General features: G+C 40.5%; 1 protein-coding gene across 2 annotated transcripts; it reads right to left on the reverse strand.

The window, feature by feature from the left end:
• Positions 1 to 2208: 2208 nt before the first annotated feature.
• LOC123103441 (bifunctional aspartokinase/homoserine dehydrogenase 2, chloroplastic) lies at positions 2209 to 15184 on the reverse strand. 2 transcript variants are annotated; one of them, XM_044525032.1, is made up of 19 exons: positions 14968 to 15184; positions 13695 to 13757; positions 13237 to 13301; positions 11590 to 11964; positions 10782 to 10870; positions 9091 to 9394; positions 8852 to 8904; positions 8363 to 8568; positions 7971 to 8058; positions 7775 to 7888; positions 6549 to 6647; positions 6277 to 6471; positions 5658 to 5740; positions 4841 to 5066; positions 4261 to 4406; positions 3831 to 3966; positions 3085 to 3168; positions 2905 to 2997; positions 2209 to 2729 (listed from the first exon to the last, which is right to left on the reverse strand). In XM_044525032.1, the coding sequence occupies exons 1-19, from the start codon at positions 15045 to 15047 to the stop codon at positions 2484 to 2486; spliced, it is 2745 nt and encodes a 914-aa protein (XP_044380967.1). In that variant the 5' UTR covers positions 15048 to 15184; the 3' UTR covers positions 2209 to 2483. The 2 variants fall into 2 exon arrangements, with proteins under 2 accessions (XP_044380967.1, XP_044380966.1); XM_044525031.1 differs by having other exon boundaries at positions 11590 to 11967.
• Positions 15185 to 16149: the final 965 nt, after the last annotated feature.

Below are 16149 nucleotides of genomic sequence, written 5' to 3' on the forward strand. Positions count from 1 at the left end.
TTGCTATTTCTTAAGTTTCTTGTTGTCACAGTAGTAAAAGAGAAGGTGACATATGGCAATATATAAGCCAGATTTGGACTATGTGTGGTGTCTAGACATCTCTACGTACTACCAACAAGAAATGGGTTTAATTTGGTTGGTGCCAATTTCATCACACGGATGTTCTAAGAGAAATAAACTTCATCACAGCTGTGGTTCACTAGACATCGGTGGCAGTGGCGGTGCCCAGATCTAGAGCTGGAGGCTTGTGCTCATCGCGATCCTCTTGGATGCCTCGTGGTGGCACGGATGAGCTGCCGAGTGAAAGCTCCGCATTTCAGCGCCGATCACGGCGACACCCATGGGTACCGCTATCCTCTTGAGGACGTCATCGTGGTTCTTCTCTCTGTGCCAAGGTTCCGGGTGAAAAACCCTTGTTTGTCTTGGACTCGCAGCGGCGACGCTTCGCGCTGCACACCTTTCTGTGGGCGTTATTGTGGAACTTAGGTGTCTTAGAGCCTCTCGTGGCATAGTTATTCAGGTCTGCCTGTGTTAGCTTTCGGCAGCGTAGTCACGTGCGTCTATGCCAGCCGGTTATCTCGGGATCTGCCTGTACGAGAGCCCCCTCATTGCCTTGTATTATTCGGCCATGTACTTTGTGGTGTGCTTTATATATAAAACGAGGCGAAAGCCTATTTTAAGGACAGTTCACTAGATACATTGTAGAAAAACTATTTGGTCGGCGTTTGTATGTGAGTAGTAAAAGTTGATAGATTGAGGGTCTGATTACGGATCCGTTCTTTTGGCCGATTCTTATATAATCTTGAGAATCGGACCCCTCCCCAGATTCTCTCAGAATCTTAAACCCACATTTTTTTTACAATCCAACTAGTTAGTTACGATTGTAAAAAAAAGTGGGTCCAAAATTTTCGAAGAATCTATGAGGGGTCCGGTTCCTAAGATTCTAAGAGAATAGGCCGAAAGAACTGGGCCTACGTCCGATGCCTTGTGGACTTTTCTGGCGTGGTGCTAGATTTGTGTTGATGTCTAGCTCTCAAGGCATCATGTCCCATGGAATTTTTGAGGCGAAAAATGGATAAATATGTTGTGTATCATTTTGCTAAATGATATCAATTTCATGAATTGCATATAGCAATGAATAAATCAGAAAAATCATTTCTAATATTTTAGAGCAAGGGAAGACCTAGGCCAAGGGCTATCGTGCTTCTTTCTTGGGCCCACGAACAAAACAACTAAGAGATATCTTAAAATTTTGATCGTAATATCCTATAGATACCTAAATAGCTCATCCCCACTACATATATTATCTTAACATACACACATGACATCTCATCAAACGCTCACCACAACATGCATGAGAGTTTTTTCTCCATTATTAATTGATCTCATGCACACATTTTATTTCATCACACATGCCACCTCATTAAAGGTCCACTCGACATGCATACAAAAGCTTTTATTATATTAAACATTTATATACAATAATTAAATGCAATATACAATATGTATTTTTAGTTTTTGTTCATATATTACTAATTTAACTATTCATGTTTCATACAATCAAATCATTAAAGATATATTGCAATCAATTCCCGGAGCAATGCGCGGGGTGTCCTCTTGTTTATACGGTCCTAGCCCATAACAAAGTAGCTCAGATTGGGGCGTGCTCACTAGCATTGTTCCACCCATCCTCGACAGAAAAAAAATTTACTAGCTTGCTCCATCCCTTATCAGGCCTTCATTTCCTGAAGCTGTCGGCTCATGTGGCTCTTGTATACTTTTGATGTCAGTTTAATTTGTGTTGTTTGGTTTACAAAATAGCTTTTCCCCGGAAGGCATGAGGAAAGGCCGAGATGAGTAGGCTCGAGGTGTATATATATTAAAAAATGCAGGGAGGTGTTGAGTCCATAGAACCTTGACGAAGAAAAATAGAGAGGTGGCATGTTTGATTCCGAACACTGATATCTTTTCTGGAATCCACATCTCTCTGAGAGTTGATGACACTCTACAGTTTACTAGGAAGAGAAAAATCAGAGATTCCACATTCAAACAAATCCTTACAGGTAGGAAATGAGGGCAAGCAAGTTAATTCACCTCCCTCCTCTCGCAGTTGCAGATATTTGATTCTATATTCTCAGAGCTAGCACTGGCTTGCAGTAAGTTGAAATATATACCAAGCCAACAACAGCAAAGCACCAAGGCCGGCAGTTGTAGAAAGAGGCATTCCCTTCTTTATTATTGCATTGATAATTTAGTAACAGTTGTGGCATGGCCTGGGACTGGGTGGCAAACAAAACAAAACAAAACACCTGATCCCTACACCCTCTAACAAGGAACAGCACACTGGCAAACAAAACAAAACACCTTATTTGCTTTCCTCGCAAGCATTCAGAACAAAATGCTACCAAGTCCAATATTGTGCAAGAAGAGTACAAGTTGCCGTCCGTCTACCCCAGAAAATCTACCAATACAGGCGCAGATGTCTATGAGGGGGCGCCGAGGTAGGACGCCAGCCGCAGGATGTCGCAGAAGACGCCTCCGGCAGTCACCTCCGCGCCTGCGCCCGGCCCTCGCACGATCAGCGGCTGCTCCTTGTACCTCGAAGTGGTGAAGGCGATGATGTTGTCGGAACCAGATAGCTGGGCAAATGGGTGGTCCCTCTTGTACCTCTGCAGTTCTACCCTTCCCTTTCCGTTCAGCACGTCCACCACTCCCACATACCGCAGTACCTTCAGGTTATAAAACTCAATCACCTCTACTCAAAAAAGTTTGCAAACATCCAGAGTAGATGTACTGGAGTGGGCAATTTAGATTTGGGAATTTGAACAATTCTGGTTATAGTCACATGCTATGAATTGAAACTAACATGGGGGCAATTTAAGAAAGCGAAAGAGGTTTACTCACTTCGCCTGCAGCCTCAGCCTCATGGCGCTGTCTGGCCCAATCCTGGTCAAACGATGGTAGCTTTTGCATGAATTCATTTGGCGACGAGCATGACTGCAGGCAAACCCAGCTAGCATGTGTAAAGCTGTAAATGTGTAACAGGGTATTGACTATTATGAATAAGATATAACCGGTCCTTACCTTTAGCGCCTCTGGCACAAGGCTCTCTACCGGGATATCCGAAAGCTCAAGTCTCAAACCAGACTCCCTTGCAAGGATAATGACCTGCTCAACCCAAAGGCCACAAATTATAATGAAACACTTAACAAAAAATGTTAATGGAAAACATAAGTTCGTAAAATAAAGACTGGAACAACAAAGCCGAAATTGTTAACCCAGTATATATTTTTTCTTTCATTTTACCCAAGTCATCAAAGAATATAACGTCTGTCAGAACTACGTTTTGGTTCGCAGATATGGCATTGTCTACCTAAACAAGGAAAAGCTAGAAACCTCGTCAAGTGATTGGATATGAAATGCGAGATCAACATTGCATTCGAGAAGCAGATGGAATAGTAAGCTTGAGAGAGATTGAAATGTTAACCAAGGGCAAGTGAAGGGAAACTGCATATGGGAACACCTGTTTATATGCACAAGACTAAATATATACTTGAGAGGAATCCTGCCAGAGAAATGGGCCAAGGAAGAATGTGGAACCTTGGATAAAGGCTCCAAGGGCATATCTGGTACCCAATGTCACCCAAGAGTATTTGACTTGGCTAATAGGGAAGGCTTAGTCCAAATCAAAATAGATGTTGCAAAGCTTATTGTTGATATGAAATGGGAATCAGAAATGAGTCGACCAAATTGATATATCTGGGTAGAGCAGTATGGTAAAAAATAGCATGGAATTTGTGGCAGTATCTTCAAAAGAAATCAAGATCTACCTTTCTGGCAACATCTGTTCCAGATAGATCATCTCTTGGGTCTGGCTCAGTGTATCCAGCTTCTTTTGCTTCAGCAACAACATCACTAAAGCTCCTTGTTCCTTCAAAATTGTTGAAAATATAACTCAGAGTTCCACTGCAATTGAAACAGTCAACATTGTGTCAGCCAGCATCTTAGTACTATATTTATTGAACATAAAAAAACACTGTGCCAGTGGACTGTTGTTCGCCCTGCTGCTATTCTCTTGTAACCAAAACATATTTCTCTTAATGAAAAGGTGTGCAAAAGCTTTTGAAACAAAAACCTATATTCATGAACAAAAAGAGCATCTACTTCTGCAAGTAATTCCATTGACATATCTTGTGACTAGCTTAAAAATATAGTTTGTGAAAGTAAAACTTGGTTTGTGTTCCTGAAGCATAAACACACCTGAAAATGCCTTCAATACGCAATATCTTGTCACCTGTCTCCAGAAGACCTCGCAGGGTGCTAATTATTGGCAGGCCTGCACCAACAGTTGCTTCATAAAAGTAATGAGTATATGATGCACGCTGTAGAGTCCTTAGTTTCAGATACTGCACACACAAAAACATTTTCTTTAGTTTATACAATCCAGCAGACAATCTGGCATGCAGAGGTGCATGTTAGAGTTAGTACACAGGGGATGAACATTGATGTGTGTTCAGGATCTTCATTCTGAGAGCAACAAGATCTCAAATACAGAATTTAAAATTATTGAGCAGCCATGTTTCCGCTCACTGACTAATATTTGACGACTGGGCATTTAAATAACTGGCTGGTCATTTAAATTGGAAAAGTTTTTGTAAAAATCATCATTATGTGTGCCTCTTTTTTCATTTCATATTAACATATGCACCAAAGTAGACTCGGTCCATTTAAAGCTCGCAATGTGAAGTCAATTGATGTACAGTCCATGATCATTAAAGAGCTTAAATATTATTTCAAAAACAAAAGGCACAGAAATATGTTTAGCCAGCCAAACGTTTACCCGATCAAGTGGACCAGAATTTGCTTTTTTATTCGGTGTGATGACATGGATACCCTTCTTCAACCAATCATAGTAGTGAGATGCCACATTTGTATCTGCTGTGCAGTCCACCAATACTTTGTTTGGAAACACATGGTCCTCAGACAAATGGCGAACAAAATTAGCAAGATCAGCTGGTTTTGCTTCCTTTTGCATTTCTTCTTTCCACCTGGTTAGGTCTACTCCCCTACACAAAGAAACCCCCCCAAAAAAAACTGTGAGACATGTAAATGAAGAGGAATGCAACATATTAATATAATATTCGTCAAGCTTCATGCACTAGCCAACGCAACCAAAAGTCCAAACTGATGGAAAGGGCTAGGCAATGCACATATATACTTCAGCAATATTAAACTAAAATACGAAATGATGGCCAAATTATTAATTTGGTTAATGAAACAGTTTCGGTGAGACAGAAAAAATATATCAGTACTGGTTTGTATCTAATTCAAAATCTCTCAGGATCCTGCCTAACTAATTGTAATGCAACATTAAATAACTCCCAAACTACAATATTAGGTCATTAATGAGGGAGCAAACAAAAGTGTAATGGGTAACCAGGAATTCTAGTTACATGATGCCATTGACAGTCATGGGAAATGCCCAAAAAAAAGACAAGCAGAGATTCATCGGAAAGCACCCACTTTTAGTCAATCAAGGAAGAAGATTTATCAACAGAAATGAAGGTAAATCTTTGCAGAAAAGCAGCACAATCGCAAAACAAAGGAACAATTAGTTTTGGGGGGGGGGGGGGGGGGGGGGGTGGTCAGTTATATACGTGTCACTCAAAAGCATCGTGCTTGCGCCAGTTATTCCGATGACACGCACATCAATATTCATATTTTCCTTCAGGACTGCTACCTGCATAAAAGTTCAATCAGCATGGACTAAAAGTGTACTGAACAGTGAACTCTACCTTCAAATTGTTCCGTTGTCAGGTCAAGCCCAACACTTCATTTTCCATGTAGATTTTGTAGCAAAGATGGCTTACACTAAAGTTCCAGTCATGTTGAACATAAAATGAAACAATTATATTATGTTATTCTCATGCATAGTTGCCCATGTTAGATAGGAAGATCTTAGCGTTTCCCTTCCAATCTGGTTGGGCAACTAGATGAAACGTCAACGATGAACTACCGCTCGTCATTAATTGAACTACAAAATACCACAACATGACACAAATGACCACTTTATTATTTCAAACCAAGTATTTATCAGGATTTTTGAACAAATCACACTGACAGCATTGTTTTAAATCCTAGGCATGAGATGTCAAATCTCTACCTCTTTGTGGATATACATTTTATAATCGTTGGCATGAGATGTTACAACTCCATGATAAATTAAAACAAATGAATATTGTTCAGTACATAATATGAGTATCAGACTCAAGATACCTGGTCCCTGAGCTGGTTGAGCAGTGTTGCCCCAATCAAACCAGGTCCAATGACCCCAATAGCAAGTGTGGTTTTTGAGAGGAAGAACCTTGAGTGAGCAGCTCTTAGAGCCCTGACACAATCTTCTTGCTTCAATACAACAGTAATATTGTACTCACTGCAACCTTGAGCTATTGCTCGTACATTAATGTTTGCCTGCGCCAATTGTTACAGGGTAAATGAATCCAGTATAAATGGAAATCCCAATTTTACCAACCCAAAACTGTAAGCACCTTTGCTAGAGCATCAAAAAGGATTGCACTGACTCCAGGAGTACTTGCCATTCTCAGGCCAACAGCAGCAAGAATGCTGCAATCATGAATGACTTCAACCTGAAAAGAATTGTGTGCAACACATGAATTTGTCTGGTTTAACACAATAAATACTTTGCTACACGTTTGCATGACAACAATAGTTTCTTTAGCAAAACATTGACAAAGACTACAACATGATAATTTCCAAATTACTCCCTCCTTATCAAAATATAAGAGCCTACAAAAACGTCTTATATTTTGGTACAGAGGTAGTATTATGTTTGTTTTGATAAAGACAATGCAACAAATATTCACAAAAAGTTGACAGGACAAATACTTTCAAAATTATTAACATATCGGTGAGACGGTGATGCTATGCCAAGTTTGATTTTCTTAATTTGCTTCTACATGTCTATTCATCTAGCCATGTTTGTCCATATACGAAAAAAGTCCATTTCCAACCTTGAACTCTTGCAGAAGTTTATTTTTCCACCTTGAACTATTGGAATAGTCCACTTTTCACCCGCAAGTGGTTTGGCAAGTAGTTTTAGCTGACATGGATGCCACTTGCCACCTCACTTCCATGTCACCAGGTTTTTTTTTATATCAATGTCTACCAATTGTTCTTCCATTTCTAGTAAGGGCATGTACAGTGGTTGATAAGGCAGTCTTATCTTAACCTCGCCACATAATTTTGATAAGGCATGTACAATGGGTTATATCTTAGTCTTATCTTTAGTAACTACATATACCTAAATATGTGGTGAGAGAAATCATGCTAAGAGATCATCTCTTGATTAAGAGAAGGCAAGTCGGTTTCTCTCTCATCCACCTCAGCATTTATCCTATGTGGCACTCCTAAGATAGCACCATTGTACACGCCCTAAATTTCTGTATACCTGCTTTTCCCAAATGATATAGTCTGTTTTAGATTGTTTGTTTTTGTCATGTGAAGTGGCAAGCAAGTGACGTGAGGACATGTGGTGTCCATTGCACCCAAACCAATTGTGAAACAACCTGAGGGTGAAAAGCGGACTACTTCAATGGTTCGAGTGGTTCAATTCAAAGACTTAATAGTTCAGGGTTGAAGAGTGAATAGGCAAATTTAGTGTTGAAAAGTATACTACTTAAGTTTGATACATCTATATTAGAGAAACTTCGGTTGGATTTATATAAAGGTCATGTTTTTCAAAGACAAGAATCACCTTAGAGAGCCTTCCTGCTGCTAATGCCTCACGAAACCTAACATGCAAGGCTGCAGAGACTGCTGCAACTTCCTTTTCTGGAACAGCAAAACATATCGAGTGTTCACTGCTAGCCTGCACATATCTTAGAGTGAGGAAGAACCTAAATGAATCATATGGATTATGGAGATACAAAAGATTGAAAGACATGAACTACCTGAGATATCATGATAACATTAGCTCCGACCTCTTTTACAGCACTAAATATGGCACTTGATGTACCTGGAACACCAGCCATTCCAGTTCTAAAAGAAAGATATGGAGATCATTAATAAAATAGAAGAAACCATTATAATACGAAGTCATGGCATCCACTTGCATGTTGATAGCTCTATTATGTGATGAGTTCAGCTTGCTAGGTCAGCACCAAACACTGATTAGAATTGAAAAATCTACGATAAACTGGGACTCAACACAAACACAAGACACAGGCACCGTTTTTTGAAGCTAATGAAGATCATGATCGTACTGTATCACAGAGATTAAAAATCATAACCAGATTATTCAAATTACAACTTACAGGTTCAAGAACAAAAAATACCAACTTACCCTTCAACGTTAACAAGGGCCAATTTATCTATAGTAGCAAATGATTTGACACAAGCATCCAGATCAGCATCTTCGTTAGCAGGCTGCTTGCAAATCACAGTTCCAGGGGCAGAGAGATTGAACATGTTCCTAATGACAATGGGAATATTGTCTTTCATCACAGGTATAATGGTACGGGGATGCAACACATTTGCTCCAAAGTATGACTGCAAAAAACAGATCCAAGTTAGCAATGAAGTTTGGTGTTGCAAGAAATGAATAAATTTAGTGCACAGCGATCCCACTGTTGCTAGGTTCTCATGCCCAACAAGCAACTCCAGCTCAACCAAAAGACTTTTAAAGTGGCAAACATTATTTATTTATTTATTTTGGAAGAGCCCCTGCTGCATATCATGCAGCTTCCAGCCAACTATTTATGTCGCCATGCTCAACATGAGTAAAAGCTGAAAAATAGTAATGTGCGCAAGTGTTCAAGAATAGAGAAATTACCATTTCCCAGGCCTCCTGATATGATAATGTGCTTAAGATCACAGCCTCGCTGACTGCATTAATCAGATGATTGTCAATCAGATACATTCTTAATTCCTTTGTGCAAGAGAAATAGAAGATCTCCATGCACTAGATACTCCCCCAAAATATTATGTGTGTGTCAATGTTCAACACAGCAAGTTGAATGAATCCAATAGAAAATATTTAGTTCAAAAGCACAATACCCATGTTCTACAAACCTTTTCTAGGATCGGCACTAAATACCCCATCAACATCGGTCCAGATTGTGACCTGGCGTGCCCTAACAAGAGAACCAATTATTGCTGCTGAGAAATCGCTTCCATCCCTTTTCAGAGTAGTAGGGATGTTTTCAGCTGTACTCGCGATAAAGCCAGTAGCAACTATTATCTCAGCAGGTTGGCGTGAAAACCATTTCTCGAGTCGCTTCTCAGATTCCTCATAATCAGGATCTACCATGTCAGGACCACTAGGTTTTACAACTAGAACTTCTCTTGTATCCATCCAACTACAAGATGCTCCAGACTGCATAAGTTAGATCAGAGAGTAAAGGTCAGTTTGTTCAGAACGGTTAACACTAGGTCAAAACATCTAGATTATGAAAGAAGATGAAGGGAAAGTAATACATAAACTTTGTCACTAGGAGAAAGCAGTATCATGAGCCACTGCTCCTGTAATTGAGTTTAGCCACAATGTTTTTGCATCATCTCAGTACCGAACAACAGCAGGATATGGTGGTGGATGCACATCCTGTAAGGAACTTTAGGATAAGGGCTGAACTACAACATCACATAGTGTTGAAAGCTCACAAAGTCACAAAAAACCCTACAAATCTTTCCTACTTACAAAAGTTGGAGTTGGTGGTGAGTTCACATGTGGGACCACGCAAATAAACAAATACACTTCTACCCACATGAGGGACTAGCAACCTTCCAAGAGACAAAAATAAACAAATTTGTTACTTTTACTTAGGTCACACTATCCTAGATAAACAAACACACTGCTACCCCTAATGTGAGAATAACAGTTGTAGAAACACAAATTTTAAATGTAAGTATGCACTCCAATTCAGGGTCTTGATTTTAGTTTATCTTCCCAACCAATTCTTCCAGTTCTATATCATACTCCCTCCATCCGGAATTACTCGTCGCAGAAATGGATAAAAGTGGATTTATCTAGAACTAAACTGTCTCTAGATACATCCATTTCTTTGACAAGTATTTCCGGACGGAGGGAGTATTATCATAGTAGAAGAGAGTGAGCAAATCACAATTCCAACGCGGCGATAGACGTTGTTCTCCTACCTAATCCACTTGTACATTCAACTTACTCATGCCCATTCTCCTATGTTTCAAAATTCAAATGTTATCTCACAATAGATCTTGCAAAGGACCTACTATGGTCCGCTTAAGATTCTTTAACGACTGCAACCTATCTTTCTTTTTATCTCTTTTTAATCATGAACCATGTAACAGCCGCAGGACACGATCATCTTTTGACGATCTCCTAAGCCAGTGGTTACTCCTCGTCTTTTTTTATGGCTTCGTAGCAATGGACGGGCATTGTGCTACTTAATTAAAAAAATCTTGCAGAACAGCCCTTCAAAACTTGAAGCTCCTATGCTCTCACCACTGATGCTTACCTTCCGTTTTCCTAGGTGTATTATTAATTCAGCTTGTGACACTGTGGGACTATTAATGTAGTACGAATGTTATTGTGTAGTTGTCGTTTAGTTAGCGAGTCACATAAGATAATGCAACTTCAAATAGCATAGAAAAAACTGAGAAATTTTCCAATTATAGGATGTCGAAGCAGGCAAGCAGCATGTGTTGAAGTGCATAAATTTGCTGCAGCAATTATACATTAATAAGTTGTATAATATCAGAACTTTATAAGCACTTTTCATGTGTACCTTCTGCACAGCATACGATAGCATCTGAGATGACCACAACTCCCCATGCCCAACAACGAATTCAGAGAAAGATTCTGTTGCATGTCCAGCTGCAAGTATACACAAATAGAACCAAGATGTTACACATCTAGAAGGATTACGACTCTCACATTATTGCCTATTTACTAAATGGTAGCAGGTAAGTCAACCATTAGTACATTAGTAAGATGAAAGATGGAAATAACAAAATACTAGTCACTGGTCAAGGATGTGCTCCAAGAGAAGTTGTAACCGGTGAAGTGAAAAATGATGTAAAGCAAGATTCTATGTCTTTCTGAAATAAAAGAAAATTAGATGAAAATTAGAAGTGAACATACTAATCAGCACATGTGTACCCTAGCTGACAGTAAACCACATGTAAAGGCTGTTCCCCAACTAGTTTCCGTCATACATCAAGTGACCAGAAGCACATGTATGGAAAGGGGTAGTGGATTCGCAAAAAAAAAGTAGTGGGGAGTAGGGGAAGCGGTGGACAAATTGTGACCACTCAAACAAATACAATTTTTTGTAAGTTTTACATGAAATAAATTCAAACAAGACAATGGTACTTCCAATGTAAATTTAAAGCATGAAAAACTCAGGATCTGGCAGACATCAACGATCTCCCCATAACAGCAATAGCAATAAAAGAAAGATCCAATAATCAGAGAAAGAGCATATTTCGAGGGGTGCCATACAAAAAACATTTTTTTGAGGGACCTAACGATCAATCAAGACTAGCCACTTTAAAACAAAATACCATGAATTATGAGGAATTAATATCTCAAACCTATATAAATAGCACGAAGCATTGCTCTCAGGTTACTGATGTCCGAATGCAACTGAGACAAAAATCTTGCAAGGTTTTCTCCATCAAGAAGATCTTTCGCTGCAGCCATATGCTTCTCAAAAACTTTATCCAATTCTTCTGTGTAAGAATCATCCCTTGACTGAGCCTTATGCACGAGACTGTACATCATGTCAGTAACTTTGGACATTGCAGAGACAATTATCAGCTTCCTCTCGGAAGAGTCACCAAGAACTACATCAGCAACATTCTGAATTCTCTGAGGTGTTCCCATGCAAGTGCCACCAAACTTGTGCACAGACCACATATCACCTTTTGGAAGATAGGTACTGACTTCAACTTGTTCAACTGAAATGGCTGCTGCAGTAAACAGCAAATCTTAGATGGTTACAACGTACATGTCTGGTTGATAGAAAGGTTTAAACTGTATGTACACCTAAAATATAACACCAACCAGAGCATATGAAATTGAAACCTAAGATGAAAAGCAGACATAGAAGAACCGCAAAAGCATGGTCAAAAAGCGCTAAGCGTAACTCCCTAATTTTGCCTCTTCATAGCGCCTATGTTGCCTACATTGTCTCAACGTAGCCGACCCCAAGTCCAGGTAAAGGAGGAGGGTTGTGATAGGCTTGGCGAGACAACGTCAAAACTTAGCCACTCTTATGGAGATGCCACTTCATAGTGCATATCTCGCATAAGCGCACGCCTAGCACGATTAAGCACTAGGCATTCTGCTGTCGCCTCGACAACGTCAAAACTTAGCCACTCTTATGGAGATGCCACTTCATAGTGCATATCTCGCATAAGCGCACGCCTAGCACAATTAAGCACTAGGCGTTCTGATGTCGCCTAGCGCCTAGGCATGCTTAAGCGCATGCCTAGGCGTGCTTTTTTTAACAATGGACAAAAGTAGATGTCCCCAAGAACTAGGAGATGCTAATGAGAGCCTCCTATTTGGACCCAATGTTATAAATTGGCCCTCCTGGATATATTAATCTGGCTCTGCCCCTGGATATCCCAAAATAAGTTGATGCTACAAGATTGAGGCTTTCCCTTGTAACGGTGTTATTGAGATGGACAGTACCAAACCTGTTCATGGGCCTGTGGCCAGGCTGGGTTTGAAAAAGAGGGCATGAACTGAGCCTATGGACCAGTAAGCAGCTAAATTCATATTCTATTTAAAAATATAACTGCTTCTTTTTTTCATTAGAATGGTATAAACTAATATTTTTATTGAATAAAAGTAGGGTAAAGTAGAAAACACTACTCCCTCCGTCCCATAATGCAAGACGTTTTTCGACACTACACTCAAAAAACGTCTTACATTATGGGATGGAGGGAGTACTTGTTTGGATTTGTTCTCGAGTCAGGTTGGGCTCAGGCCAAGCATTTGAGGCAGCCCAAACGTGGCCCAGCCCATAGCCAAGCCTTTGACCAGGTCTGGATATATCAAAATGCAGACCAAATTATAGTGTTCAAGAAATAGTGTTGGTGGATAGAGTTGAAGATTTAAAAGATTTTTTGACACATCAAGTTGGTTAACAAACTTCTATTGCAAAAGGTATGGTAGCGCTAATTTAGAGTCCTTGAACAATTAAAACAATGGCCTGATGGAAGGCAAATTACCAGCAGCTGGTGTGAGCAGATTCTTCGAACCATGTCTTGGCAAATTTCCTTGAGAGTGACCTATCCTGAACAAGATAATGAAACAAATATGGGATATTAGCTGAAATTTAGCGAGGCATAACTGACATCAAAGTAGAACTAGTGAAGAAGTACAACATCTATATGGTAAAACTTGATGCAGATAGGGGCATAGCACAAGAGTTCCGAAGTTAATTACTCCGGAAAGGCTGGGAATATTTTTTAGGAACAATGTAGTCGACGACTTTGAGAAGATCAGAGATAGAAGATTGAGCATGCAACTGGGGCTTGAAATGCCAGGTGGAGCAATTGAAATGGTCAAATGACAGCAGCATCGTTGAGCGTTCAGAATTTGGATATTGGATAAATATAAGCCAGATCATTTCTAGTTGAAAGGAAATTAATTAAGTCACAACAACACTCATTGCACAAAACACTACCTTAGAGCTCCCATAGGTCGGTCCTGATTTATCTCACACTTCAAACATTGTGAAACTACTTCCCTGAAGATTTATCAAGCAGCATAATGTTAGTGTAAGATGAGATGGACTGAAAGAGCGGCAGTAAAAACTTCCAAATAAAACAAATAGTGACAGCGGTGCAGAATGTCCAATCTAAGAAGATACAACTTGGCAAAAAAAATTGGCATTAACTAACTTATCTCCGCTGAAAGTTCACAATCATGTTATTGATGGAATGTATCATTAGTAACCCATTTATTTTATAATTGAAGTAGACTTGTATATGGAGCACAAGTTTCAAACTGTGACTCATCAAGAACTCAAGATGAAAATGATATGACATTCCCATTTCTTGATCCATAGATCGATATTCGTTACTTCACATTCTGGTTGAAAACTCCCGCCAAATGAACTGTCCATTTCATACTTCCAGTCCTTGCTTCAAAGATACAAACATCCTACCAGGTAAAGGCTAACTCCTAGCAACTATTGTTACACCGTGCGTAAGAGAATGGGAATACACAGGTTGTCGTGTTCATACTAGTATGATGCGCACAAATCGCATCTCAGATTGACTTGACTATTGATACGCCCTTTCAGAGCATGTTCCCATAGTAGATCGTTACTCCTGACATTTGGCGTTAGATGAAATTATAAACATGTGCGCCATTATCAACAGTTTTCTTTGGCTGTTACTTTTTATATGTGTATGTTAGTAAACATATTATTATTTCAAATATGTACTATGAAAATATTACTCCTTTTTTTGCGAAATATGAAAATATTACTCCTGACAAAACTAATAATGCTATTCTCATCCAACCAATATAAGTTACAATAATTTCTCGTATATTGGTGGTCAGTGTTAAAGCAGTTTGACTGCAGGAGTTAAAGGAAGCCATGCACTTGCCGAAAACAGAGGAAGTGACATCTTTGATAAGCTTATATGCTGTCCATTTCTGTTCAAGACAATCGGGCAAGTATATCCACACCGTAGATGGTACAGATTCGTGATGTCTGCGCATCGTCAAATTACCAAACACGGAAAGACCCGTTTAGTAGGCAATCTAAACAACATCCCCCCCAAATGAAACCCAGGAAAACCGCGCCCACGGTTAATACATTATCGGCGTATAAGATCGCCGCCAGCACTCGACGTGGTCGAATCGTGGACCGCGCCGTCGGAGCTTGTTGTGCCAACAGAGGATCCTATCGACGCTAGCGGCCAGGGAAATGATGAGATGCCACGAACCTGCCGGAGGCGGACGGCCGGAGCCTCCGTCGATGGGCGGCGGCTGGCGGGACGGGGCTCGCGACGGCGAGGCTCCGCATCTCGAGGCGGGGCGAGGCGGCGCGGAAGGCGGGGAGGAGAGGGGGCTCGGAGTGGGGAGAGAGGAGGCGACAACGGGAGAGGCTAGACGCCAAAAACCCTGCTTTAACCCCCCGCGCGCAGGCCGCCGCTATCACGTTGTCGAAGCAAATACACTAGTATAAAGTTCACGAGCTTTTTTGTTTTTCCGAGAAATCACGAATCTTTTTGTTTTTCTATAAAAAAAATAGGATCATGATAACGTCCACACGTGTGGCATACTAGACATTCACCCACACGCCGTGTGTGGCGTGAGCAGGAGGCAGTCCACACGGACTGTGTGTGGACTAATATTAGAATTGCCCGCACGTGTGGGCATAGCTACTTCATGGCACACGCCCAACAAGTGTTACTCATCCCCATTCCATGTGTGTGGCACGAAGCAAATATGCCCACATGTCCTGACGCAACTACGTTAAGTACCTGCAGGATGACGACTTAGTTGCCATCCAGAATGGCAGATGTAGTTATCCGGGATATGGCAAATGTAGTTGTAAAAGCATGGCAGCTCTCTCTGTTTTTGGTTAATTATGGTTGTCATGTCTAATTTATAATAGTTGCCGCGTGTTCAAACCATAGTTGTCGTGTGTGATTAACTACTTGCCACATATGGTCAAACAATAGTTGCCATGTGTGTTTATCTAGTTGCCACGTGTGGTCCAACCATGGTTGCCATGTATGGTTAATCACAGTTGTCATGTGTGTTTATCTGGTTGTCATATACGCGCAACTGCAGTTGCCGTCTAGAACGAATCATAGTTGCCATGTGTGTTTACCTAGTTGCCACATACACGTATCTGCAGTTGCCATCCAACAACGTTCGTGTGGGCGAAAAGCAGTTCGTGCACACACGCGTAAACTAGGTGATGGTTGTGTGGGCATAACTAGTTCACCCACACGGCGCAACTGACAAACCGCGTGTTGCGGGATGTGTGGGTGAACTCTCCAACGCCCACACACACGATGCCCACGTGGAACTCAGATTCTGATAGAATTCTTTAAGATTCGTGTAAAACAAAATCATCGTGAATCAAGGCGTGCTGGTGATGTGTAAACATGCCACAT

Source organism: Triticum aestivum, chromosome 5A (genome assembly GCF_018294505.1).
Source record: "Triticum aestivum cultivar Chinese Spring chromosome 5A, IWGSC CS RefSeq v2.1, whole genome shotgun sequence".
Lineage (NCBI taxonomy): Eukaryota > Viridiplantae > Streptophyta > Magnoliopsida > Poales > Poaceae > Triticum > Triticum aestivum.

Bases quoted from the DNA above. Each gene is read 5' to 3' on its own strand.
- LOC123103441 (XM_044525031.1), bottom strand. From the start codon at position 15,047: ATGCGGAGCCTCGCCGTCGCGAGCCCCGTCCCGCCAGCCGCCGCCCAT. The intron at 8,905-9,090 runs GTTTGTAGAACA...TGATTAATGCAG, and splicing joins TAGTGCCGATCCTAGAAAAG to TCAGCGAGGCTGTGATCTTA. The intron at 8,569-8,851 runs GTAATTTCTCTA...TGTTTTTTGCAG, and splicing joins ATCAGGAGGCCTGGGAAATG to TCATACTTTGGAGCAAATGT.